The sequence below is a fragment of the Boleophthalmus pectinirostris genome, unplaced genomic scaffold (assembly GCF_026225935.1).
Source record: "Boleophthalmus pectinirostris isolate CB_2022bp ecotype Guang Dong unplaced genomic scaffold, ASM2622593v1 HiC_scaffold_11, whole genome shotgun sequence".
NCBI lineage: Eukaryota > Metazoa > Chordata > Actinopteri > Gobiiformes > Gobiidae > Boleophthalmus > Boleophthalmus pectinirostris.
Window position 1 is genome coordinate 9,973,605 of NW_026570994.1, and position 27,127 is coordinate 10,000,731.

The following is a 27,127-nucleotide window of genomic DNA, read 5'->3' on the forward strand; positions in this document are numbered from 1 at the left end:
TGCAGAAAACCCGGAGAATTTTCTTAAGCCTTAGATGTTAATTATAAGTGGGCACAGTTTGCACCCAGGCATAAATGAATGATAATGAGGGCATCACGTGGACTGTATGTAAAGATTCTGCATGTAGGCTATGAATATAATATGAATATAATATGGTTTGAATAAAATATAAAACATGCTAAATAGATATTGCATAATGAAACATATGGCATTGCCATATGTTTCATTATACACTGTAATCTATAATTAGCCAGTGGTAGAAAGAATACTGAAAAATTGTATTTGAGTAAAAGAAAAGTTACTTTGCTAATAATGTACTCAATTACAAGTACAAGTACTGCTGCCAAAATTGTATGTAAGTAAAAGTAGAAAGTGCAAAGTACTACTCAAGGTACTAGTTACTTTTTAATGCAATTTTATACATGATAGATTACATTTTTATACAAAACTTGATCAGTCAAAAAATGTAAATCTGAATTTTCTTTTTAAACAATTCATATGATTTAAAATGTAACTTTTTATAATTACATGCCAGATTTTTTCTTAATTACAAAAATATACTCAAAAAGTGCAATTATCAAAAAATGCACTTTTGTTGCTTTTCACTCCTGTAGTTAGTTTATAGCTCTACTTATCTTGTTTTATTGAGGCTTATAACAGCACAAAATATTATGGCCAAAACAAAATGCCGACCTTTGACACACATCTAAAGCTAAAGACCTAGATGCACGCATTTGATTGCAATATGCATAATTTAATTCAAAAACCAAGAAACGTTTCAATAACTAAGGAGCTGCTATCGGTATTTCATTTTAATTATTTAGGAAAACAGCCAGAATGCGTTTGTTTGGAGGGGAGTCCTGTCTATCTAAAAGGGGAGGGCTTTGGGTTTTTACCACGCACTCTCTCCGCGCACAGCTCCTCTCTGCCGACGGACGCAGCGGTGCACAGGGCAATGCCAGAGACGCAACAATAACCCGCACATTTATCTCTTTTCCGACCTTCAGTGGGGACACGCCGACGCCTCACTTTTAAATTCCCCTTCCCATTTTTCGGACTTTCACGCCGCTTGAATCGCCAGCATGCCTAACATTGTCCTTTTTAGCGGGAGCTCGCACCACGATTTGTCCCAGAAGGTGGCCGATCGGCTGGGACTAGACCTCGGGAAAGTCATCACCAAGAAATTCAGCAATCAGGAAACATGGTAAGTACACATTTCACATGCACTTTATGCTTGTACTGTTTGAAGAACCCGTATTGTAGCAGTATTTGGTGTCAGCAGTCCACGGTTACCATGTGCGTAAAAGTTAGCTCCATGCTAACAATAGTTGCCTGAGCGGGATGAGCTTCAACTGTCCACACGTGACAAGCTAGCCACATGTAAACACAGCAGGCTAACAGGCTAATGTCAGGCCACGTACACATATCTTTTACATTAATTCTTCTAATTTAATATCTTTGTGTGTTAACCTAAATCATGCTTCATTAAAATATAGGGTTTAAATAGGGACATAGCGGGATTATGTAACCATTAAGTAGCATGCCAGGCTATGTGCTTTTAAGTCATGGAGGATCATTTTGTACTGACGCTATGCGATATCTAGTCTATAACGAGCATTTTATGAATAATCAAGCTCCATTATCTTGTAAGATAAAGTGGTGCACCAGACGTTGTAGTCATCGTTTTTCGATTATTTTAGTGTTAATTAAGTAACTATACACAAATGTGGACAAAGTTAAGGTTCTTGCTAAAAAGCTGTTCCTATAAAGTGCCCAAATAGAGTTGTATTTTTTTTTATACAGGATCCACTGTATAGACTACTATCTGCCTTACGTGGTTTTACGATGGATTTTACGCATGGTCTTTTTACGTGACTTTTCTGACCTACTCCAGTTCATCTTACAATTCAGAATTAGATTTAGCAGCCTACACAAGTGCTTGACTACAATGTACGTGCGTTATGCTTCTCGTTAAATCACATGCACTGAATTTGCGGTCATTTGCTCACGTAGACAAGTTTCCAATTAGTTATAATAAGCGGCTGCGCACTAGTGACTGTCTGCGTACTCATTACAAAGAACTGGCCCTGCCTCAGTAGCGCTTGCGCTTTAAACAAGTTCCCTAAGGTCACATAGCTTTTGTTTGACCTTTTGTGCCTGTTGACCTATTGGCTTCATGCTGTCCTGTTTATTACAGGGGATGAGCCAGGCAAGCTGTCCCTGCATTTTTGTCCAAAGTGCTTTAACAATGGAGTTTTAAGGGGACTTTTCACCTCTTATTAAGTGTTTTTACACAAAGCCAACTACCTCACTACATTAAAGTGATCTTGTGGTTGACTGGGCATTGCTTTAACATGGTCACAGCAGGATAGAGTCTCATTTGGGGCCAGTAAAGGGGCCACTGACCACTTGTACCCAAATGTGCTACAGTTAAAAGCCAGTTCAGTCTATGCAAGGCCTCTGCTTAATTCCCTTTCCTTCTACACACCATCCTACGTGTGTATCAAACTTGTCTCTCAAGGGAACATGGTTGTTTGGGTGTCACAAAACCAAAACAGAGTATTTTCTTATCCAGTTCTCACAAGCACATGCAGATGTAGATGGAGAAATACACAGAAAAGCACAAAATGACAAGAAGGAGGAGGGCAGAAGGGTTAGTAGTAATCTCCCAGACTTTGGTCATTTGTTCACAGTTCATTTAGGGCCAAATGGAGCATGGGAAATAAGGAAAAATCTCGCCTTTATGTTTAATGTGTTTTTTTGACACCTGCTTATTTAATGTTTACAGCAGTAGCCGGAAATGTTTGTTTTTTGGAGAAGGTTCATTTTTTGCAATGAGAAATATTCCTTTATTCTTCTTTATGTGGCAGTGTGATCCAAAGTCTTTTTCTCAGTGGTAATTAAAAATGTATGCTTGAAACAAACAAAATGTCCTCTTATCTGACTGGCATTTTAAGTGTGATAACATGTTCCCAGTCTATGATGATTTGAGTATATATTTGAAAGAGTGTATTGTGTTCTCACCGTAAAGCACTAAATTCATACGGCGATCACATGACCAAAGAGGAGGAATGTTTCACACATGTGCTGCCTTATGTTTTTATGGTCGTTTCTATCGAGGAGTTCTATACTACACCGCTAGGTTTACTTGGAACATTTCCAAACATCAAACAAGGTCGATTCACCAGATATTTCCCAATAGAAATGACTTATGTTAATGACAAGTTGCTTGCAAAGACATGAATTTACATTTGTATGATTGCACAATGTAAGATTAAAGAGTGTTTGCAGAAATGACTAATGGAAGAATATAAATGAGTTTGAAATAAGAGTTAAAAGCTGTATTAGTAAAAATCAAGCACAAAAGGTCTATGGGTACATACAGGTAATGCATAAATCCAGTGTACTATTGCTTTCTCTTTGTTTGTACAGTGTGGAGATTGGGGAGAGTGTCCGTGGTGAGGATGTGTATATCGTGCAGAGCGGCTGTGGAGAGATCAACGATAACCTGATGGAGCTGCTCATTATGATCAACGCCTGCAAGATCGCCTCGTCGTCCCGGGTTACCGCCGTCATCCCCTGCTTCCCCTACGCTCGCCAAGATAAAAAGGACAAGGTATCTCTACTTAGCTCAAAAATGACCAAATTAAACTGGAGTAAAACTTTAAAGCCAAGTGTGAAATTTAATCCACATTGCCACCAGACATTTTCTGCTTCTCTGGTAAATGATTGTCTAGAGCCACCTGTGGTTGGTGTAACTTACTGTTCCATGTAAAACACTGAACAGAATAGCCTCTCTGAGGAAGGTAACTTCACATAAGGGCAAAGCAAACAGTGCCTCCACTCTTTGACCTCAAGGGCGTTTTGAGATAAAAAAAAAAAAAAATCACTTTGTACATTATGCTTTGTCCTTACTTCACTTTCACACTGAACAAAACTGTTATTTGATGCATTTGAATCATTGTGAATGTCCAAGACCCACCCATCTCTCGAGGTTTAAAGTTGTCCATGAGTGCGTGTGTTTTGTAAACATCCAAGAGCAGATGTGTGTAAGCACCTGTGACCTTTGACCTGAAAAACCTAGATAGCAGATTACGTGACACAGTTTGTGCAGTTCTATAGAAAGAGCAATTTGCCCACTAACCTCAAGGTCACTGAAATAGTCCTTGCTATCTGCATTGTACACTTCCATTATTATTATTAATTATTTGGTTTTAGAGGTTATAAACAGTCCAAACCCATGTTACTGACACACTGACACTACAGAAGAAGCCCAGAGCTGCTGAATTTTGGGATTGAGTTGGTGTCGCATAATAAAAATAAAGGCACATAGACAAGTACTATATATTTATTCTGAGAACAGTGAGAGTTATTAAACATATGGGACTCGTGGATATAAACAGCTTGGATCATAGCCACAGGCCACTTTCTTTTTACGCACACACGCTCATTTCCCAGTGTACACAGAGGGCAGAGGCAGGTGCAGTGCCTCACTCACCCAGAGGAGACACCTTTATATGAATAGAGAGATGTACTTACCTGAGCCCTGTATCTGTGCTGCTGTCTCAGAGCCGGGCGCCCATCTCGGCCAAACTGGTGGCCAACATGCTGTCTGTTGCTGGGGCCGACCATATCATCACCATGGACCTCCACGCTTCACAGATCCAGGTACAACTCTCAATTGTGTGTCAATATAAATATGAACATTATTAGCAGTTTTAATATTAGATCCTAAATTATAACCAAAATTCATACAATATATGTTAAGTTTGAGGTTGGGCTACTGTACATTGTCAGTTGTTTTTTACTGTCCGTTTTATATGTGTTTACATTTAGTTTTTGTTCTGCAGGGCTTCTTCGACATAGCTGTGGACAACTTGTACGCAGAACCAGCTGTTCTGCAGTGGATAAAGGAGAATATTCCTGAATGGAAAAATTGTATAATTGTGTCTCCAGATGCTGGAGGAGCCAAACGGTAGGGTGACTGTGATGTGGAGAGTAAACCTGTTTTCTAACAGTGGTTTAACCGTATCTTTGTGTTCTCAGTGTAACTTCCATTGCAGACCGTCTTAATGTGGACTTTGCCCTCATCCACAAAGAGAGGAAAAAGGCAAATGAAGTGGATCGCATGGTGCTGGTGGGAGACGTCAAAGACCGTGTGGCCATTCTGGTGGACGACATGGCCGACACATGTGGCACCATCTGCCACGCCGCAGACAAGTCAGTCTTTAAAAACTGTAACAGAAAATGTCTTTGATTGTGTTTGACTCTGTTTGTCACTGTATTATGTTAAGGCTGATCGATGCTGGGGCAGTGAAGGTCTATGCCATCCTCACACACGGAATCTTCTCAGGTCCTGCCATCTCTCGCATCAACCAGGCCCCATTTGAGGCTGTGGTCGTGACCAACACAATACCACAGGAGGAGAAGATGAAAGCATGCCCTAAAATCCAGGTAATGAAATCTCTGGCTATGTCTTTTTAGTGTAAGTAAATGACATGAATTATACATCATACATTCTTTTTTTTCGTGTAGGTAATTGACATCTCCATGATCCTGGCAGAGGCCATCAGGAGAACCTCACAACGGCGAGTCTGTGTCCTACCTCTTCAGCCATGTTCCTTTGTAAAGTGTAAGGTACCAGCCCCGCCCCTTTCCTGTGGGGGGCACACCACCTCCTCAGAGGTCCTCCAGGGCCACACATGTGACTGTAAACATCATATCCACACCGGGAAACAGAGCAGATCTCTTCCTCCTGAAGATGATTTTGTATTTATAAGTTCATTCTTTTGTATTGTTTTCTTATGTTCAGCATCATTCTTTGCTGATTTGGCCTTCACTTTGAACCAAAGGCTCATTAGTCTTGTCTGAGCTGACCTCATGCATTCCTTTCTTTGTATAATGCCTGGAAAGCAATTCTACTTCCCCAAATAAAAAAAGCTTAATTTGAATGCGCACCTTTCCCCTAAGATTTGCTTAGCGGCCATTGAAATATTAAGAGTTATATACTAACAGCTATATATATTGATGCTATGTTCATGCTTTCTTAGGCTTTTTTTAGGCCTCCCGGTTAAATCTTAGAACATTTCCATGTCTTCTTTTTAGTACTGAGCCTAACCAGAATGTGCCGACAAAAAGCTGCTAATAGTAATGATTATTTCACAACCCTAACCTACAAACGTATGTTAAGTTTTGTAAAAACCATAGACATGTTTGTGACTGATTGTTCAGTACGAGGTAGTAGTGGGTCCTCCATCCACATTCCAAAAGGTCATTAAAACTAATTGAGCCTGAACTTTGGCTTGGAGTGTTCAAATCTCACTTATGATTTCATCTGAAGTCATTGAAGTGGTGTAATTGTCACAGTCATAACGGGTCACTTTTGTTTCACTGATGCCATCGTCTACCTGAAGGTGAATTAAAGATGGTGGAATATCATTATTTTTTATATGTAACACTTTAAGCTGTTTCTTTGACAATAAAGCTTTGACAATTGCTTACAAAGTCGGTGTATTTTCAAGTGTCATTTGGGAGCATTCCTCATCTTCCTGCCCATCGCCTCTATAACTACCAAATCGTCCCCTAAATTACTGCTGAACTTAAGTTTATATTAGAGTTTGACCATTTAATATCTTAATTTCAGGATCATAAACAATGCACTTAATCATTACCATCTTAACCAAAGTCTAAAGTCTGCTCCAAACCACATGCTTTTACTTAGAGAGGACTGACAGTTCACCTTGGTTAAAAAGACCCAAGCATGTCATTGGCGAGCAGAAATTACTGAATCTTCATTCAAATTAGATTTATTGCACAGCTCAACATAGTATACATTTAAACATCTGACCTGTATTAGTACTTGGAGATTAACCAAAATACTTCTATGTCTTGGATTAGGCTATTACGTGTGTATTTTGCCACAATAAAGTTGAAAAGCATACCATGTTTTATTTCATTTTAATAAGCTATTACTGATAGATCATTATAAGAGTATGAGCATTTTCAATTGGTTATGAACATTTCATTTTCTCCCGCCAGGGGGAGCTCGTTGCTTAAGCATCAGGAAAATACGGAGTATGCGTAAAGCCTCTGATTTCATTTAGACGCAGTTATGAGAAATACTCCAATATGACTAAATTGCAAACTACAATGCGCACTTGTGTTTTGTTGTGGCATAATATAAACACTTCGCTTTTGTGGTGGCTTCAGAGAGTTGAACAGCTAGAAAAGCGCATGTCGTTTGACGCCGTGCCCGTGCCTCTCCGCCAGAGGGCGCTGCGAGGGAGCCTAGTGATGTCATGCGTCATTAGCATATTTCTGGCTATATCTATTGCGCACAGTTGGGCACGCCACTACTGCTGCAACGCTCAGACTAGAGACATTCCCAGGCACTAGACAACACTCCGGTAAGTTATCCTAACTAAATAACATGTTTGGGTTTTATTACGTCCACCCAGGTATTAGTCAACCCGCTCAGCATCACTAATACTCTAGTTGCAACTTTCTTCGCCCGGATTGGCCCGATTAAAGGTTAATTTTATGTAAAGGTGTTATTTTGCAGGACGGGACATTGGAGTGACGTGATATGCGTTGCTGTCTTTGTCCGGACACGTTCGCACATGTCCAAGAGCCCGTTCCTTTGTTGCTGACTGCTGCGTGCGTCTGGTCCCGTTATATTCAAATGACGCCACTGTGCTTTGTTTCTGCACGCTGCTGTAGGCGTATTCTTGGGGGATTTTGCACCGTTGAACTTGGATTTTGGGAGAGGCGCTTGGTGAATGGGCAAAATCTGGGCGGTGGTTCCTTTACGTTGCGCCAAGGGAGAAGTAGAAGTAGCCTACGTGACAAGTGAATTTGCGGATGTTCTGAAATGCGTCTCGTTAACTAAGCACACTTTCGTAAAACAAACATGCATCAATAATATATGTTGTCTTTGCGCAATTTTGTTATCTATAAATATTTCACATTCGCAGCTGCTTTCCCCTCTTTTTGTGCGTCATGGCCATTTCTCAGCATGGGAACTTCCATTGTTATGTAAATGGGTGCCTTCGGACTGGCTTTGTTGTCTGCAGCATCACGGGCTGAAGTGTTGGATAACGGGAGGGACGGCAGACCAGTGAGGCTGAGTGGAGCTGCAGGCGAACAAAGGCACGGGAGGGGAAAGTGTTGCGCATGTGGTAGGAGTAGATGTGAGATCGGCGTGATTTCAGACAACGCCCAACCCTCTATTGTGCTGCAGAAATCAAGATTAGCCTCAGAAATCCCTCTTGCATAATCATTGTTTATGTGATTGTGTTTATGTCTAAGTTTTTGTCTTACTGTGGTTTCACACTTTTATGTTTTATTTTTCAGATTAATCGCAAAATGTCAGACAAGAAGCCCGACATCTCTGAGGTGGAGCATTTTGACAAAACTAAGCTGAAAAAGACTCAGACGCAGGAGAAGAACCCCCTGCCTTCAAAAGAAAGTGAGTGAGATTCCATCAGGCGTGTGCAGCGAGCGTGTGTGCATGCATATGTGCGCCTGTGTGGTGGGGGTCTGGGGGAGAGGGCGGATACCACAGTCTAGTTCCTCACACCTTTCTGTCTTCTGTCCACAGCCATCGAACAGGAGAAGGCAGAACAAGCATCATGAAGCCTGCACCTCCATCATGCACTGTACACCCCCTTCTCCTGCATTGCCTTGTTTTCAGTCACTTCTTTTAGCTGTATAACTTTGTAACCGAAATTATGAAATGACAACAACAGTCGCGCTGCACACGCGTTCGGACGGATGGTGCACATGCTCCTTGGTGAACATCTCCACCCCTCGAAGATGGTCCATCTGAGGCGGGGCAGGGGACATGGTCCTAAAAATGTGCGTCTCCCATGGGCACACAGTGTCCTGAGGGACAGGAAGCACATCATCGCCTCATTCACCAACACCAAAACCTAACTTCCTGTGTAGCTGCTTTTGCGCCAAAACCCAGGCGTCAAGCTTTTTATTGTTTTTGTCTTCTAATTTTCGGAAAATGCACAACTTTGTATGTACGCTGGCCAAAATGTAAATGCCCCAAAAATTGTGTCATTATGTTTCTGTTTTTGTGATTTGTTTTTTTACACAAGGATCAAAGTAATTGACGGATTCCATATAGATCTGGGAGATCCCAAGTGTACCTTATTCACAGGTCACTAGTCTGGGCCCTACTTCTGAACCATTCGGGATAGCTTTTGTGTTGAGCAATCTGTCTCTGAATCGTCTCAAATGTGGAAAAAACACTGGCAAGTCAAACCATCTGTTTGCTCAATTTTTGACTAAATTAAATTCTTCTGAAGTTTTGTAAATTCCCAGCAGTCATGTTACTCTGCCACAAATCATTACCGGAAATGGAAAACCGTGAAATGTTGTAATAAAAAAGAATTTGTTACTAAAAAGAAAACACTAGCCTCCTCTCTGTAGCCACTTTCCTTCTGTCTCCTATCACCAGCAGGATTAGCCTGACTGTAAAATAGCACTCTATGTTCTGAAGCTTGGCAGGGATTTATAATTGTAGCAGAAGCATTTTTTGGAAGCCAGAAATACGGAAATGAAACCTGTTAAGACCCCTTGTCATGTCTTTAGCGGAAGAGGTTATGACTAGTTCTGTCAGCAAAACAGTGCAACTTTTGGTTTACTATTAACACGTAGCTCAAGACCATAGATAACCTGAAAGGAAACTGTTTCCTCTGTCAGTTTGATGCATGGGTGAGTAGTGGCTTATGGAGCCCTGATCTGCTGAACAAGGTGCAGCCCAGCGGGAGATTTACTCAGCCCTGTGCCCTCAAGAGCCTCTAGCCTAAATTAGCCTCCACCTACAGAGAGGTAATGGTATTAGCATGACATGGCTGACATCTCATGCAAGGTTCCAATATTAAAAGATGCACTCTTTTCTGATGGGGGTCCGGTTATTGCTTTGCCTGTAATGTCACACACTATGGCATTAATCTTCTTATATATCTCATGTATCTTGCATTTACACAATTACTGGTTTTTACAGCTCAAAATGCCTTGAAACCTCCATTCTTACTGTGAGAGTAGTCACCTCTCCACAGATCTGAACTGTAACTTTTTTTTTTATTGCATATAGGGAAACTTTTCTCAGTGGAGATGATTAGATGGTAGACCCTCCTCCGGAAAAGTTCCACAGTGCCCATTTAAATCACATTGCATTGGAAATATGCGCATTTATGAGCATCAGGAAGTGAAAAAATATGTCACTACTGTAAGCTGGGGGTTAAGTTTGTGAAAAGTTGCATGTATTTCACTGGTGCATCTTGCGAACTGTTCCTACTTTACAGTCTAGCAAGTTTAAGCGGTATAAGTGGATTGGAGTTAAGTCAGTTGCTCTTAATAAGGCATTAATCTGCACTAAGGAGGAGGGGTGGCAGAGGAGGCTATTGGGCTAACAGCTAGCACAAAACACATGGACCACATCTTGTTCCAGAGGCATGGGATTAAGGCCTGCAGCATGTCTCCTCTAATGCAAACACCACCCTGAGAAAGTGATGGGCTGGAGCTGAGTCTGTAGATATATTCAGAAAAGCAAAAGGAAGAGGGGAGGGTCCGATGTGTCAGCAGCACCCGGTCTGATGGGATCCTGCGGGCTGTCCTGCCTGCCGGTATCCCATGGCAACAGCTGCTGGTGCTGAGTCACTTCCTGAGATGGGTGGGCGGAGACGGCTGGCTGCCTCATTGTCAAAGCTGTTGTGTGCGGCAGGTTTTCAGATGATCAACAATGTACTTGATAAATCCTACATGTGTTGATAGGGTTTTTTTTACGCCTTTTCAAATGAAGATGAATGTGTCAAGATTTGTTTTTGGGTTTTGTCGACATGCTAGAATCAAAGGGCCTGTCAATAACTTCAGCACCAGCTTACAGAACAAAGAAACAGACCTAGTAACATAGCATCGAACACCAGTGCTCGTATAATGGTACAAAATATCTAGCCACAAGCTTTCTCTTTGTGCTTGGTCAAAGCCTGGATAAATGTAGGAAATTGCAAATTAATTAGGCAAATTGCTGTACATTGGAGAAGATGAAAGAAATAATGTGCCAAAAAGTGAAAGTTTGTCTATTAGTACTCACTATGACATTTCAGCATAGTAAAATACCTTAGTCAATCTCTAGCTATCCTTTAAGTAAACATGCTAAAACTGTCACTAAAACTGGTTCCTTGTTATGATCACTAATTCATGTCTTTGTGCTCTGTGGTTTTATCTGAACACACGGGTTCCTCCGAGTCGACTGTCTAAGTCAATTATCTTTCCCTGACTGGCTCTGCTGCGGATTTCCATGGCAACCACCCACCAACCCACCCACCCGAGGGCGACGTTCAGTGCTGCAAGCGACCTGCCCATTATCAGTGATGGCCTTTTGCAATGCTGGCCGTATTGCACTATAGACTTACCAATAGGTCGCGTTCGCATTCAAGGATCTCATTATGACCAAATATCAGCTGGAGGTCAGGGGTCATTCAAACATGCAGTCCACAAACAGTGTACCTCATTATTTAGGTCCACATCAGGTCCAAACATTACTGCATTTTCTAATGACTGCAAATAGGCGATATTGATAAAGAATATTTTTGCAATCTGTCCGAAATGTGCTCAGTTCTGTTTATGTTGGCCTTTGTCTCTTGGTTAAGGTTCAAGTATTGCACAAAACTGAATGCACTACAAACTTCACCACCACCACAGTGCAGAAATATTACCTTATGCTTGTTTTCTTTGGTTTTCCTTGTAATTTTTATCGGATCTTGTTTGGAGCTTCTTGAGAAGAATTGTTACATTTTGTGCCAAGTTAATCCCAATGTTTTCTTATTTTTTGTATTTATTTATTCACAAATTTGGATCCTATACTGGAATTCTGTCTTGCTCTCAGTCCATTAAACTAGGGTCTTGAGAATGACATCATATGAACTCAAACTATTGCTGCTAAACAGGAAGTCATGTTTGTTGGTAACATTCTTTACGTCTCTTTCTCACTTCCTGTTCATGCTATTTAGGCCTCTCGTCTCTTTGTCTGCAGCCTTCACTGTGACTGCTGCTAGATCTGTACATTTCCACTTAGCCGTGATTAGATGAGATGTCTGCGCCACATTTGTTGCCACATGTGATGGTCATCAGACACAACTGTTCACCCTGTGGGGTTTCTACAGCGACATACAGCGTTCTATGAGTGGACATGTTTTTACTTAAAGCTCCTGGTTGTAATGTTATACAGCCTTCAAAGCCTATGGGGAACTCTGCATCTCCATTGTCATGTGATGAAAACTGATATCTAACCGCAAATGTTACTTATATATACGTGTACATTCATACATTCATATATCCATATAGGTATTACATAATTGCATTACATAACAATAAATCAGACATGGCTTTGTAAGAATGCCATGTTAGCAAAATAAAAATAGTTTGCTAGTTTAGTTCATTTCCTCTTTCCCTGATGTATTCGAATCATTAATTTATTCTTCGTATAATGTTTTGTTTAGAAAGGGTGAAAATAGTCTTGAGAAAATCTGTTACCACAACAAAAAAAGGGAACTAGGCTATACTGGGTGATATTTCTGAGCTGATGGTAAATTTTATTGTCTGATTTTTTATCAGATTTTTTACTGTGAAACTGAAACTGCAGACATGTTTTAGCGCATTTCAGACAGATTATAAAAGCATCACAGAATTATTACCTGAGACTACAGCCAAAGATCGCATTTAAAGGGCTCATATTACTCTATTTTCTGATCTGTTATAAAGTTGTTTCCTCATCAAAACACACCTGGAGTTGTGTTTCATCAAATCTTGCATATTTAGGGCTTAAACAGAAAACACATGTTCAACCTTGTTATGCCATGTGATAAAATAGGAAGTGCTCCACTGTGTTTTCACCTTCATTAGAATCATTTGGATAATCTTAGCCCTGCAATCGCAAATTTGTACTGGATAAAAGGTAAAAAATTAGCTGTTAACTTGAAAACTACTGCTTCATGACATCACAGTGGAATAAAGCAATTTGAGCTTTAGAGATGTACAACATTCAAACATGGCTAAAAGGTCACAATAGTCCATTTTGTGTAATATAGGACCTTTAAGCACTGGCACATTTGCTGTTTAGCTGTTTTGTTATTGATTTTGGATAATGCAATACCATGGCATTTATTTATACTTCCCTTGTTGATACCCTTACTTCCTCTTGCAACATCTTCAGTAATTTATAAAGGCAGCTTCCTTATTACCCTTTTGTATTCTGAGCAGTTACAACACCATATACCAAAGCCCTTTATACAGCTAATGATTGCCTCCGCTCCTGTATACCATCAAAGTAAGGCAAAACCTTGCACACTGCTTGTTAAAACTCAGCAGGACTGGCAACGGGCGTGGTCAGACTAGCATTAGCTCGATCCCTTTTCTGTCCACAGAACTGCCTTGATTATCCCAGACATGCTCTATTAAACTGGCCCCAGGTGGAACCCCAAATCAATGCTGTCTAAACGACGGTCCACAAGCTTCGTAAATGCATCAGCCCCACTCCCATTCAATCAATGAGGGCTCCCAGACAGCACAGCGCACTGTCACATTGATTCTGGGGATGAGTGGAGAGTGCATCTGGGCCAGTGTGGGGCCATGTGGCTGTGAGTCACCTTGGAGCATGAGGGAGGTGTGGACAGCGGTCTTTCCCAGCGGCAATAGCTCTCCTCTGGGCTTATAGGCAGCGACAGGCCAGACAGAGGCTTCGGGGGGACCAGGCGATGTGGAGGTGGTGAAACTGGACCACTCCTCGTTCATAGATCATCTCTACTGACAAACTCTACTGGTGGAAACAACAGACTCATATTATTGGTTTAGCTTGTATCAAAACATGGTGAAAACTGAGAGTTGTACTGTAATGGTAAATGGTTAGATAAATATAGCAATTACTGTGCACTTAAAGATTCTGTTACACAAAAGGGACTATTTTGAGCTTTAAGCCATGTTATAATGCTGTTACCTCCCCCAAAACATACCAGGAGTTGTGTTTTGTTTCATTCACACGTCTGAGTAATCCTTTTTTTAATTTGTCAGTGGTAGTTTTCAAGTTAACAGCTATGTAGGGTTTGTGTGTTAATTAAATAATGTGTGAATGAAAACGCAAGTCCATGTTTTTGACAAGGTAACAGTTTTCTAACACGGCTTGAAGCTCACAAATCAATTTTGTGTAATATAATACCTAATAAATCAAGTTAATAAAACAATTGCTAAAATAAGCCTTCAATCAAAACAAACCAGAATGTTTTTCTTTCATATTAATCCCACTTTAATGGAGAATTTGGCTCAACTACAGTGTAGGATGTCAATCTGGAATTTTAGTAAACAATGTCTTCCACTGTTTTAACTCTTGTGTTTCTACTGAATTGCCCAAGCCACCATAGAAAACACAACACTAGGACTCTCCAAGGCCAGTCTGCTTACCCAAATCCTGTTCATTAGGATCGGTAATTGCCCCAATGTCCCCCGGAGATCTCCTTAATTATTGCCCCTTGTTAATAGCATGTTTTGCCAGTGCTAGCTAGAAAGCAGGAAAAAAAAAACCTAAAATTTTCACAATGCTATAAATCAAAAGGTATCACCTCTGACCTCTGGGGGCCTGCAGGTTTTTAATGCCTCATGCATTCTTGATATCACCCCATATCCAGACAGGGAGGGTAATCTGATGAGTAGTGGTGGGGCAGATAAAATTCCTGCAGCTTTTCAGAACAGCATGTACGTTTATACTCAGGTGAAATGCCCAAGGACACGTTTTCAGACCTGTTTTGTGATTGATGAGTGCGTTGCAGAGCCCGACTCGCTCTATAGGCGCCTGTGTTGAAAATAGGGTGTCAAAGTAATGCATGTCAGTATTTATGGCCCCCTTTTTAGATCTTTTGCAATATTGTCCCAATATGTAAGCTGATGTGTTCCAAAAAATGTATGCCCCCTTTTTTCCTTTCTTGACAATATGTAACTTTTTCTTTTTGGTTTATTGTTCTTAGCTCTGACCAGGCTTGCATTTTCACAAACCTGATTCTTATCTGAAGGCGGACACCCTCCTGCTTGTCTCTGGAATATTATAGCCAAAGGAACCATATTTCCACAGATAGTATGTATGCATAAAACATATTTATCTCTATGGTTCCGAAGTATGATTTTCATTTTCTATTTCCATGGAATCATGCAGTGGAGGCGCCACCTCTGTAAAGATATATACTTTACCTTTAAATGACTGCACATTTGCAAACACTTTAGAGCTGTAAAACTTTAGCTAGTTTTTATATTAGTTATAAATCTATGTGTAACATGTTTGAAATCGAACGGGTAATTATTAAGTAGAACAAATATTCTGAATCTCATTACCAATTAATTACCAGTTTCATTGTGGTTCACAGATGATGCTAATACTTTAGCTTCATCGTCAGTGAATTTGAGATCCTAATTTGCAATAGGCTATTACATAAGATTACATAAGTATTATTATGTTGCTTGTAGTAGACAGAATGTGTCTTTTGTGCTACCACCTGAAAGCCTAGGCCAATTTAATATAGCTACAACTGTTGCTAATTCCAAGTTTGTCCTCCAGCTAATGCTAACCTGCTAAAGCGCAGACGACAACAGTGAAAACATGCTGCCTATACCATCAACACCGGGTAAGTCTCAGTCAAATTAATACTTTGTTAAGAATGTAGCATACTTTGTGCATACTATAAACATGCAAATTGTAGATCTATTTGGAATCCATCTGTCTACCAAAATATATTAAATGATTATGCTAATGTCTTATTTTAACTAGCCCTATTTCCATTTTGCACCTCTTGAGCAGGCATGTCCAAACCCATAGTGTTTCCTTTATTAGCAGCTATTGAGGCATGTAAAAGTCTTCTCAGTGTTTACTATCTGTATCTCTGCCTTTAGGTTAACAACAGCATCTTTATCTAACTCCAACTTGCCCTCTGTTTGTCTTGGGGCCACCAATAAAACCTGTTACATCATATGGAGGATGGGACATGAGACTCAGTTGCTCAAACACTCATTACTCAAAGCTTTCATTGTGCAATCACACCAGAATACATTATGTCCATAGGCTTAAACGAATCATGTGTTTGATAGTGTCAGATGCAAAGGGTCATACGCACAAAACTCAGGGGAAATTAATCCACTTATATTAATTACTTTTCATGCTTTGTCTGCTTTGATTTGGTCTCTAGAGTCCAGATTAACGGAACCACGCCCAATGCTCTTCACCCTCCTCATCAGACACGTTTGACAATGTTTATTTCTTCAGTCTCTGTAGGCAAGGTCGACCTGGCGGTGATAAGAACTGGCTGCTGGTACTGGCTCTGAGTCATACTAGGCCAAGGTTGATGCACAACAATGTCAACAAGAACGCCATTACTATCCAAGGTGAGAAAACAAAACAAGGATTCCACGTATTTCTTTTAATACTGAGAAATGAATGAGAGAGGTCCTGTAATGACAATCAAATGTACCATTTACTTGCTATAAAGTAAGTGGAATTTGAGTGATATTTTTTACTTGCACAGGCAAATCTCTTGATATCAAGCCATCAGCGTTAGAGGAATTTTGGCAGTACCTTCTGGCATAAGCTGGATCAAGTCTAAATATTGCTGTAATCTTGCAGGCAGACAAGCAGAGGCAGACAGAGTACAGAGGAGGTGAGGTGTTTTATTAGTGAAGTGGTCCGAGCCAATTCTGAGTAAAATAAATTGTCAGAGGAACCGTGGAGGGTTTGGTCCTATCATAAAATTACTATTGATTTTATAATGTTATCTACATAAGTTAGATACGATTGTTGCAGGTAGGTTTCGGTTGATGAATAGACAAAAGCACACTATAATGTTCCTTTGTGCGTTTGAGAGGTAACTATGTGGTTGAGCTAATTTAGCTTTCAATAGTCCTCCTTGTTGCTTGCTTGAACTACCATGACTGGAAAATGAAGATGAAGTCATGATAAAGTGTCTTGCGCATTGCCCAATCAACACTGAAACTAGCAGGTGACACCACAGGACCAGGTATTTTAGCAATAATAACTTCTATAGTTTAATAAATCCAGATATAGACAACATTTTATGCAAAGCAATTAACTTCTCTATGGAGACTAGCAGGTGGCAGGCCTTTAACCAGAAAAGTTACATAGCCCCCCTTAAAGACAATCCTTTTTACATCATTTAGACTGAAGAATAACCATATCAACAAAACAGTATTCCACAGGGAAAGATTAGAATTACTGTCATACATTTTGAGAACCCTCTAGTTGCTATTTTGGTCTTCTGTTATATATCGTCTAAAGACTTGGGCAGTATACACTCTCTTTGATGAACGCCAGAAGGTTTTCTAACACCTACACTGGCACATTTCCTTCTTGTTAGTGGAAAGCTGAGTCCTGTGGTGAGCTTTATAGACGCTTTTCATCCTGCATAGAGACGTGTGCATGGATTTGAGATGATGTCATTGCACTTATAGTCTTGCTGGTAGTGGAAATTGGGTTCAATTAAGTCAACGAGGAAATGCCTGAAAAGCGTCTCTTTTCGTTTATTTATTTTGGCTGTCAGGTCCTCTTGTTACAGATTAGCAGAGCAGTTAGTGTATGTGTTGTTATAGTTTGAGGTCAATTCAGCTTTTGTGCATTCAAGGACACCAATCTTTTGCATACCATCTCCAAGCATTTAAGGAATCCTCCGCCACATGTTGTTTTGTTTAAAAGGAAGTGAATACGCTCTTTGACAGTCACGCCAAACACAGTTTTATTCTGGGGCCATAAAGGGGCATTCGGTAACATCCCTGGGTGTTTTTTTATGAACTGGATTAACAGTTATTCAGTTTATAGTTATCAAGAACCCAACACTGGTACACAATAACTGATAACACAGCCTAGTTTAGTCATAGTAATATCTTCAAAACAGCAACAGTAATCATAGCAGTAAGTGGGCATTGAAGGCAACAATAAACTTTGCCCTAGACTTATAATTACAGCTATAATTCAAAACACTTATGTTTGTCAGTGAGTATTCAAATGAACACTGTATTTAGACACACACAATAAAAACCTTGGAGAATTTATTTAAGAATCGTATCATATTTCTTGTACACTTTTTTGTGTTATATTGCTGTTAAGAAGTAACCTGGCTCATACCAGATTGATTTGTGTAGCTTTTATCAATGTGGAACCACTATTGATGAAAGAGGCAAAAAGCTGAACATCGTGACGAATATTTGAATTTGATTGGTTGAAGCTTCACAACAGTGGAACAAGCCAAAAAGTCTAACTTTTGTTACATCCAGCACAGACATCTTCCCTGTCCACAAATACACAATTATCTCTGCAGATTTTCACCAAATAAATAGCCCACATTTTCACTAAAATAGACTTAAAGTACTCACCTATACTCACATATTTGTCTTGGTTCACTTAGGTCTTTGGGTTCCGCTCAAACCTCATTGCTGCTCTGTAATTGGTTGGCCAGCTGCTGGGTGAATTTGAACGGTACAATGGGAGTATCTTAAGATGGATTCTTGTTTGTTTCTGAACTCAAAGATATCACGAGAATCCATCTTGCTGTGCAAGGTTAGTGAAGAAGTGAGTCAAGCTATCTTTTGAGAGTTCATACTTGAATATGATTGGTTAAATCCTCTTGTCACTCACTTCATGAGGTTGAAAATAATGTTATTTGGTCATATTGCCCACCCATTGTGTCATGTATGAAAAGCCTATGTCCATGCTTACGCTTAGTAATAAACATAAAACATTTATCCATTTTAGGTTTATCACTCCATGTGTCCTAGTGCAGTACTGATTTTGTTCTTTGTCCAGCTGAAATCCACTGTACTGTTCATACCCAAACCCTCCATGCTTCTACCCCACTGTAGCATCTGATCTCTCTCCCATGTCGACTGCTCTTCCTCTGCTTATTCATCAGCGCAGCAGGCCTGTTTACAGATGAATCCAGTCTTTGTGTGTCCCACTAGAGATGTCTGGACACTTCCTCTGGCACTGTACATGTTATTACAGCTCCACGTTGCTTTAATTAGGACTAGGATATCAAACAGTTTTATTTTTATTCCTCCTATATTACTCTCTTTTGTCTTAGTGTAATATTGAATAGTGATTTGGCATATTCTTAAAACAGCTGTTCTCAATTTTGCAAGTGTCCCATTTCTGTGACTTGAACAGGCAACAAGAATCATAATGCACTAAGGTGGGAATCGAACTGCTGTCCCTCTGGTTCCTGGTCGAAATTGGCAAATAAGATTATTTAATGGACTTGTCTAGTCTAGTTGCAGTTCAAGCTGCAAGACAATATATTGTCTTCTCTCATATGTTAATTCTCCTACCAGACTTGTTGCTTACTGAATAAAAAAAAAAAAACTTGCAAATCCATACATTTCTTTGCGATCTTTTAGTTTTCAAAAGCTAAAATAACATATTAAAAAATCCAAAATGTTTAGTCATTGGCGCCTGCAGTGACTGTCCCTGCTGTATACCTCTAGTCGGTAGAAGAGTGCAGTCTCCATGGCAACAGACATGCCCTCCATGAGTACGTGGATGCAATGTTGACAGGGCCTGGCGAACAATACTCACATCTCACCTAATGGGTTTAACCAAAGTCCATTAATATTACCTTATGGGGTCACACAGGGGGCTCCTATTGCTATTGCTAATCACAACAGGAAGCTAACTTTGACTTTCATATAATACGTTGGTGGCAAAGGTGAGCTGTGTTTTATTGATCTACTAAAAAGCTAGTCACATGCTTTGTTTATGGTACATATAAAGCAAAAGTCAGACAGTGAGATTAAGGCTCACTAGGTCAACTCCCAGTCAATAAAGATAACCTGATTTTGACCTCAACCGAGTAATCGCAATTGTAAATGTACAGTTGGTCATTGTTAGTTATCTCCGTAAACTAAATTAGAAGTTCCCAGTCTGAAGGCTCTTGCACCAGGAAGTGAAGGGGTTGATTCACTTCCTGTTTTTCTGCAGTTGGTTCAAACACAGGTATCAAAGGTAAATCTCCAGTGCTCTGAGGCCATGTTCAAAAATTAGATTATATAAGCAAGGATAAACATACTGTAGATCAGGAATTATTCCCCAGATCATTAATTCGTAGATAGGTAGCTGTTTGATTTACAAAATTAGAAATTGGTCAAATCATTATTTTACTTCTCAATTAGGAAAGAATTAGCCTGTGTAATGAATTCATTTTTGTTACTTAATCCAAAAGGAGCAGTTGTATTGACTGGTCTGATATATGTCTTCCTAAACAGAATTTTCCTGTAATAAAGTAAGATTTGTCTTGCACCAGTACAGATAACTAGGGAGTGGGGCTAGTGTGCTATTAGCATGCTAGTTGTTGTTAGCAAAACCCCGCTCTGGCTTCTGATAGTTTAAAACTCATCGAAGTGAAATAATTAGGATGCTTGGAATGCGTAAGCTAAGTGAGGAATAACTTTGGACCACTTCAAGCTGCTTAAAATGAACAAGCTTACCCATCCCATGCAAAAAAAGCTAGCCCCAGTAGCCCCCTCTGCCTGTTGCCGGGTGCACGATATCCCAGATGCCTGCACGTCCCTCCATCTTTCACCACCCCAAACGGCCTCTGTCTGTGTGCCTTTGTGTGCTGAGGCCCTCTCCACATAAAGGCTTTGCTCAGACGTGTGCCTACTCACCCTCCTCCTCCTCATCCATGTCCCGATCTGACTGGACCGCTGCCCGCCCCTGTGCCGAATGCTTTGTCCCAAGAACTGGCACATGACCCAATCTGGCCACCGCCGGCACACGGGAGACTTTGCAGAACGCCACCCTCGCACTATTGTTTCGTTTACTGCCCTGGATGACCCCTGAACCTCCCCGTGCCCTGGAATAGTGGGGCCAAGGCGGGCGTGCTGGCAGGGGTAGTAGGACTGGACTCACTTGGAGCAGTTCATTAGGCTGTGTCAGTTGGCTTAGCGTACATTTATTATAACAGAATTAAGATCAGTATTTGAAACATATTTATTGTTTTTTTTACTTTTAATCACATACATATTGAAACATAAATTTGACATACTGACATTCACTGTCCATAGTGTTTTATTTATGTAAAGTTATTTTTGTTGAATCCAATACCTGCATAAAATCGTCCAACTAAGGTAAGCAGACCAAACCTAACTCAAGATCTAGATATGGTTTTACGCCCACTGCCGTTGCCCTTAGCGACAGTGAAGGATAAGTCAAATGCAGAGGACGAATTACCCTACAGGGACAATAGTAATAAATTAATAAAAAACTTAAATTCATAAAATTATTAGCAGATAGAAATAGTTTTAGTGGATGTGATTATGGACCCATTATATAAACTTTTATGAGCTATGAGAAATAATATGCATTGCCAGAAGATTTGTATTTTGGTTAATTATTACAAAACTGATACGCAGAGTAAACATTAGCACAAATGAAAAGGCTGGCTACAAGCATACAATGGAATCCTTATTTTCTCCTCTGCACATGCACAGCAATGTTATCCTCTTGTTTACATAAAGTTGTCAAAACCTTTAAACTATATCTTAATAAAGAATGACCCAAACTTAGGCCTCAACTCTTCAAAGTACTTTCTTCAGAATATAAATGTTTAGCTTGGCCCGTGGGAGAAAGAAAGCTCACAAAGTCAAGATTTGAACCATTATTTACACAAAGGATCCTGGTGTATTTCGAATTGGGCTGTTGGGAGGCGGGGATTGACGCAGGAATATTGGGAATGTCAATTGTGTCTGTCAGGCGATCCGGCGGCCCACAGAATACCAAAACACAATATTTTGGTTATCACAGTTTGCAAGAGCCGGCTCTCTCTTTGCAGCCAAAACATTCACGGCTAGTGGTGGATCATACTCACACTCCTTCCTGTTTTCTTTACTTAACTGGATTTTTTCTTGCTATGGAAATATTTGGGTGCATTTTTTTATACAAGTGCTTTAAAACTCCTCCTTTTTCTATTCACCCTCCCCTTATGCATTCTTAGAGGTCAATAGGCGGTTATTTCCCAGAAACAAGCCCACCCTGCAGCTCATACCACAACAAATCTCTGCAAATACAACAGTGCCCAATGAACTACTAAAACTGCTATTACTGTATTCCTTTTTTTTTCAAACATATAAAAAAAAACAAATCAAAAGTATAAATTATACATAAAAAAACCCACAGGGAAATAAAATAACAATAAAACAAACATGACGCAGATAGATAATGCCAGTGGAGCGGTAAAATAGCAAACTGAAATTCAACTAAAAATTTATAAATTCAATTGTTCAAAGATTTCCAGGGATGGTGTTCTTGCCATATTGGATTTGCATACAGAAAGGAAAATAAGAAAGATGGGTTCACGATCAATGTATTTACTTTTATGCCTATCGTTAAAATTAATCTTTTTAAATTATTGTCTAAATAAATTGTTGGCACAGAAAACGAAAAGAAGTACTGTAGTACTTGTCACCACATTGTTGAAAACTCTAATATGTAACTTTTATGCTTGCCTGAAATGTTCCACACTATTGGTACAAGCTCATCTATTTGCATGGAGACAATCAGGTGATGCAGCCAAGCCATGTTACAGATTAGATCTGTGGAGGTTCAAGCCTTCTAACAAGAATACATGTTTTTTTTAATGTATTTTTGAGAATAAAAAGACCTGCTATTATATAAACGCAAGATAGACAAGTTAAATGTCATACTGTTGCCGTTTTGAAGCTCTACAGAAGAAATGTGATCTTGTATTGTTGTATGGCAATTGCCTTTTTTTTTTTTTTTTTACTTATTTGGGGCAGTAGACGTACATTCTCAAGTAATTATGTATTTATAAACATCTATCTGAAAGTGAAAGTAAGCTTCACCCTTGTACACCCAGACGTTTTATGCTTTTAGTTCTTCAGGTTGTTTTTGTGCCGGCTGGTCTTACCCAACTTCCTTCCTGTGTTCATCTGCTATATTAGATTTCTTCACAATTGCTATTTTGAAATGAAAGGCTCACATACATTGTACATTATTCCAGCTTTATAACTCAACACCATTGTTAAAAGTTCTCTTAAGTACTACATTGAAGTTAAAATGTCTATAGTTTTGTTGACATTGTGAGACTAAGTGGAAGCCCATAAAAGCTGTTTTAATTGTCCCTGAGCTAAACCAAACAGTGAAATTACACATTTAAATGTCATAACAAATTACACAACCTTTTAACAGACTACATTCCTCTTTAGATTAGATTTGTGGCCATCTTATCGTCTGCTCCTTCCTATACAATGCCATCTGTATAACCTTTTGAGATATGGAAACAATAAGGCAATGTTAGCCCCTCACATTCTTGTATATGTCCGATAGTTAGCCAGCCGATAGGAAGCCATTAGCAATGAAGTAAATCAATTTGCACAGTGACGGGAAGAGCCCTCTTTAATGGACACTGTCTTTTTCACTGCTGTGTCACAACAGGGCATGGCACTGTAGCCCCCATGGCCACTGGGGTAGCAGAATGTTTGAGTTGGAGCCAGTTCAGAGCAGAGGAATTGGACATTGTGTTGTGACAGCTTATGTTGTTCTTTCGATAGTAAGGTCATGCCTGATATCAAGGATAGTATAAAGGACTTACAATGTGTACTCCTGTGAATATTGAGTTATTTAATACCATGAATGGCATCGATCATCATAGCAACCATGGGAACAGTTTTATTTTTACTAGTGTTGACATCGCAACATTTTAGGTTGGGTTAGTAAGTTTATTTTTTGCTATTTGTAAAAAACACATTGGAAAAAACATCCCTAAAAAGCTAAAAGAGCACCATGAGAAAATGAAAATGGACAATTATTACAGGAAACATATTGGCACTGTGAAATTAGAGTGCTGAGCAGATATCGATCTTTAAAAAGGTCATATTTACAAGACAAAAATGAGTCTTTCCTGAATAGCTTTAGAGTGATCTTGAGCTGAATCACAAGAGCATATAGATTACTATACGCCCAAGAACATACCTGGGCAACTTAGAGATTACACCGATAAAAGACCCCAGGGAAAGTACTATGATTTAATGTTGAAAATCATCAATTATTATATTTGGAATTGGAATCAGTATTGAACATCGAGTTTATTCCTTAGTATCGAAATTGAGTTCAAAATTTTTGTATAATGACAACACTAATCTCCATGGAGACAAGCAGTAGACCAAAGTACAGGTCAGATCCATGGAAAGGTAACCTTACTCCAATAAAAATGCATGTTTTTCTTTCTTTTTTTTAAAGCTATTAGTTTCCTTTAGTGTACCAATCTGCAATAAAGTATATCTCCATCTATATTTAGCTCCCAGTGACACATTCAGAACTTGAAAATCCATCAATTGGCAACTAAGCTTCTTTGTTGTGGGACAAGAGTGCTAACCACTCTGCCGTCACACCTTCCAAAGTATTAAAGCTATGCGCAATATCTCCTCTAGCACAAATGAATACCCAGCAGTCCAACTCGTAGTAACACGTTTGAGCCCAGAGGTTGTGTTAAACTGCTAATCAGGAGTTTGAATCTCTTCCTTGTGCTTTCCCTGACAAAAACTTCCCCACTGGGTTCATCGCTGATCCACCCTGACAGATTGTGATGGGACAGAGCCAGAGCAGGTTCTGTCAGGCTCGTGCGGTGGGGGCGTGTCCCATGGCGCATCCTCTTATATAACTCCAGAAAGAAACGTACAATGGACAGAAGAGGTTCCCCCTCAAGGCAGGACTGTCCAAGCTTTGATGATTCTGCTGCAGTCAGGACTAAATCTGACATGTGTTACCCAGATTTTAAACATTTATTTGGCGACATCAGAAACATGTTGAGTGGGCAGGAAGGGTGCACAACAAAGGCCAAGAGAATATATGCCTACAAGCTACATTAGAAATAGCAGAGGCTAGCAATGTGGTTAAATGTGGTCAGTTCTCTTTACTACATACCAAAAATAGGCCCACACATAGGTCATAGTTGACTTGTTTCCCTTGATGCTAGTTAAAGCTGCAGTTACATTTCCTATCACGTGATGGAAAATTGCATGTTGACATTTATATTAGAAACCAATTCAAGATTTTAGAAGTTGAAATATTGTGCTAAACATATGGAAAATCATGAGCTTTTGAACACATTTTTTGCTGATAGTAGCCAAAAAGTACATGTCAGCATTAGCATTAGTTTATGACTTCATAGACGGTATATAAATGAACATAGCTAACCCGCTAGTTGCTGTGCTCCAAATAGGAAGTGAGCATGACTACCCTTCCAGTGCCATTGACTCTGGCTCGTAGTAACTTTTTATTGAAAAAAATGTTGCCTCTCTCTCAATAACTGCTGCTGGCAGGCTCGTCATATCAGTCAAAAAATTGATGTAACCTGCTCTACTTGATCCTGGGGTTTTTATTTTGCCATTTTGTAAATCAAAATATGAACATTAATAATGGACCAGTAATAGGTCAAGTATATATTATTTTTTATCTAAGCTGCTAACATTGTAACCCGCCTTTTTATCAGTGGTTCATGTAGATCAACCTAACACTGGTTTTGCATGGGCCCCCTAGCATCCATAGCCCCTGCACCCCATTAAATATTCTTCAGCACCGCCCTTGTTAGGAGTAAATGAAAGTTGTGCACCCTACTATTATCTGCTTATTCACTGTGTAACCAGAGCCTACTGCACCCTATAATACACTGACACAAACAAACACCAGCCCAGCTCTCCTGTACAGATTGGTCACTTGGGTCGAGAACGCCATGAACTCTCAAAGTGCTTTGTAATTCCTCTTTTTTAAAAACACTTTTTTGAATGTAGTCTGTAAATAAAATACCTATGTATTAAGAGGGAGTGAACCAAAGCCCCATGGAGTGAAAGATGGTGGTTACGACGTAAAAGAAAAGGTGTGAGGAAAGAGGATATGCTTGTCGACAAAGGGAGAGTAGCCTGTTTGCATGGGAACTGGAGCAGCCTTTGGGATTTACTGGGTTAGTTTGTACACTCAAAAGTACACAGTTATGTAATTGTAGCCCCGCTCTGGCTTATTTGGACTCAGTCTTGATGGGGTTGTAAAGTGGTAGCTACACTCGAGAAGGAAGTGTTGTTCAAAGGTAGACATTAAAGTGAAGGATGTTATACTTTATAGAGTGTGATATAACTTTTCCAACAGACCTACAAATCATTATACTGCTACTACTACTAACACTTCACATGTACAAGTACTACTAAATGACTGGTATTACAACTACTTTGATGACCTAGGCATACTATTACAATACCTATTACTCTGCTACAACTGCTGCTGCTATTATTATTACTTTTACTACTTCTACTAGCCCACCCATACTGCTACTGCTGCTATTACTACTTCTGCTACTACTACTACCAGCACTTTTAGGCCCTTCTAAATAACCACAAATTTCTCAAAATAACTCAACATTTTAATCCTATGGTATTACAAAATTGAAAGTTTCTTCCTTTGTTTGTTTTTGTTTCAGTGTCCAGTCACCACAAAGGCAGGAGTGTGCAAAACTTCACCAGGAACAGATTGGGGCCTTAAATAAGACTCCATCTATCAAAGCGCGGTCGTCATGGTGATGGCAGTGCGGGCCAGGAGCGGCAGATGGTCACAGAAATCAATGGCTGCCTCTGACTGTCGCTGATGCTGTGATGGTGATGGGGCCTGGGGGGAGAGGGAGAGTGGTCCTGCTCTATGTGTGGACTCAGAAGGTAACATAGTGGACACATGTATAAACCTGTCCACAGTGAGACAGTATGGTGTCTTCTTTCTAAGTCCTGACAAGTTTGAAATTGTGTTTTGAACAGATGATAATCATGAGGTTTGACTTTTTGACACCCACTTGGCATGACATGTTTTGTTTAAAAAATGTAAGAGCGTGACAGTGAGTCATGGGAAAACTAGCAATATGCAAATTTTGATACAGGAAAGTATTAGAAAGTATCTCTAAATAGGCATAGACAAACTTTATTGATCCACGAGGGAAATTATTTGGACATAGTAGCTCACACATCACAAAATTTATATTAACAATGAGCAAAAATATACATGGCAATAATAAATTCAAAA

The 27,127-nt window shown here is 39.7% G+C and overlaps 2 protein-coding genes across 2 annotated transcripts; both read left to right on the forward strand.

The window, feature by feature from the left end:
• Positions 1–909: 909 nt before the first annotated feature.
• On the forward strand, positions 910–5,776 carry LOC110153182 (ribose-phosphate pyrophosphokinase 2). The gene is given in 8 exon segments (XM_020917061.2): positions 910–1,204; positions 3,433–3,616; positions 4,570–4,668; positions 4,851–4,975; positions 5,047–5,220; positions 5,295–5,454; positions 5,536–5,580; positions 5,582–5,776. Coding segments are annotated over 8 exon segments (957 nt in total). The 5' UTR covers positions 910–1,082; the 3' UTR covers positions 5,630–5,776.
• Positions 5,777–7,246: 1,470 nt separating this feature from the next.
• Positions 7,247–9,418, forward strand: LOC129411844 (thymosin beta-12-like). The gene is made up of 3 exons (XM_055163968.1): positions 7,247–7,406; positions 8,353–8,467; positions 8,600–9,418. Exons 2-3 carry the CDS (start codon positions 8,365–8,367, stop codon positions 8,632–8,634), a joined length of 138 nt encoding a protein of 45 aa, XP_055019943.1. The 5' UTR covers positions 7,247–7,406; positions 8,353–8,364; the 3' UTR covers positions 8,635–9,418.
• The last annotated feature ends 17,709 nt before the right edge of the window (positions 9,419–27,127 follow it).

Coding starts and splice junctions, on each gene's coding strand:
- LOC129411844 (XM_055163968.1), top strand. CDS start 8,365: ATGTCAGACAAGAAGCCCGACATCTCTGAGGTGGAGCATTTTGACAAA. Junction 8,468..8,599: donor CCCCCTGCCTTCAAAAGAAA/GTGAGTGAGATT, acceptor TTCTGTCCACAG/CCATCGAACAGGAGAAGGCA.